The sequence below is a fragment of the Otolemur garnettii genome, unplaced genomic scaffold (genome assembly GCF_000181295.1).
Source record: "Otolemur garnettii isolate 467f Iridium unplaced genomic scaffold, OtoGar3 scaffold00006, whole genome shotgun sequence".
In the NCBI taxonomy this organism is placed as follows: domain Eukaryota; kingdom Metazoa; phylum Chordata; class Mammalia; order Primates; family Galagidae; genus Otolemur; species Otolemur garnettii.
In genome coordinates this window covers 1,802,582-1,803,631 of record NW_003852401.1, presented here as the reverse complement: position 1 = coordinate 1,803,631, position 1,050 = coordinate 1,802,582, and the positions used below count along the sequence as shown (strand labels likewise).

Here is a 1,050-nt window from a genome sequence, read left to right as displayed (position 1 = left end):
ACAAGTTTCTTTTATTGTGTGTGCATGTGCCCTTGGTAGAGTGCTGTGGCATCATAGCTCACCACGCCCTCAAATACATGGGCTCAAGCAATTCTCTTGCCTCAGACTCCCAAGTAGCTGAAATTACAGGCACCCAACTTTTTATTTTAATAGCTAATTACAACAGTTGTCTTATAAAAAAAAAAGATCAATCAACACTGATAGAAGTAAACCTCCATAGCTGACCACTTCCCTATATAGACCACCTCAAGTTGACCTAATTTTCATAGAATAGACATGCACCATATGTATGTATCAATACAGCAGGCCTAGTTCCTTATGTTGACCACCTCTGTATGTTGAAGAGTTTGTTACAGTAACTTGGGCAGTCTGCCGGCAGGGTTCAGGGGTTCTTTTGGCGGTGCCTATGGCTCAGTGAGTAGGGCGCTGGCCCCATATACAGAGTGTGGCGCGTTTGAACCTGGCCCCAGACAAACTGCTACAGGGATTCTCCTGTTACTTAAACCTTCATACAAACCCTAACTTACCTGTAAAAGGATCTGAAAAACTGGTGTTCCCAAGTCCCAACATTTGACCTTTTGTGTTATCAATAATAAATTTAGCCACTTGATCCAAAAACATAGGATTCAAATCATTCTTCTGAAGGAAGTTGTACGCAGTTAACCAGGGATCATCACTGATATTATATGGCAATTTATATGATGGTCCACCTTCATTTACATCAATTGAGAAAACATAATCAAATTCCTACAACAGTAATATAAAAAGGAGATAAATGATTAGTAATTTATCTATTCCTATATATTAAGGACACATATAACAAAGATGTCATATGTGCTTTATTTTAATAATTATAGTACTGGAACTTTCTCCAGAGTATAATGCTAAAACTTTTGGCAGATAAAGATTAATAGCAATCATCTGCACATTACTGCAAGATTAGTATTTCACTGAGGGTATGAGAGTGAGGAAGGAGGATGTTAATTTTAGGGCCAAAGGAAGGTTTCCAACTGGTTGATCTCAAAGCCAAAGTCTCAAAAAAAAAAAAAA

At 37.9% G+C, this 1,050-nt stretch overlaps 1 protein-coding gene across 1 annotated transcript in view; it reads right to left on the bottom strand.

The window, feature by feature from the left end:
• PLAA (phospholipase A2 activating protein) overlaps nucleotides 1-1,050 on the bottom strand; it is a 43,854-nt gene that overhangs the window by 12,716 nt on the left and 30,088 nt on the right. The window contains exon 8 of the mRNA XM_023508880.1: nucleotides 528-747. Within this exon, the coding sequence (XP_023364648.1) occupies nucleotides 528-747 (220 nt within the window). The remainder of the gene's footprint in view (nucleotides 1-527; nucleotides 748-1,050) is intronic.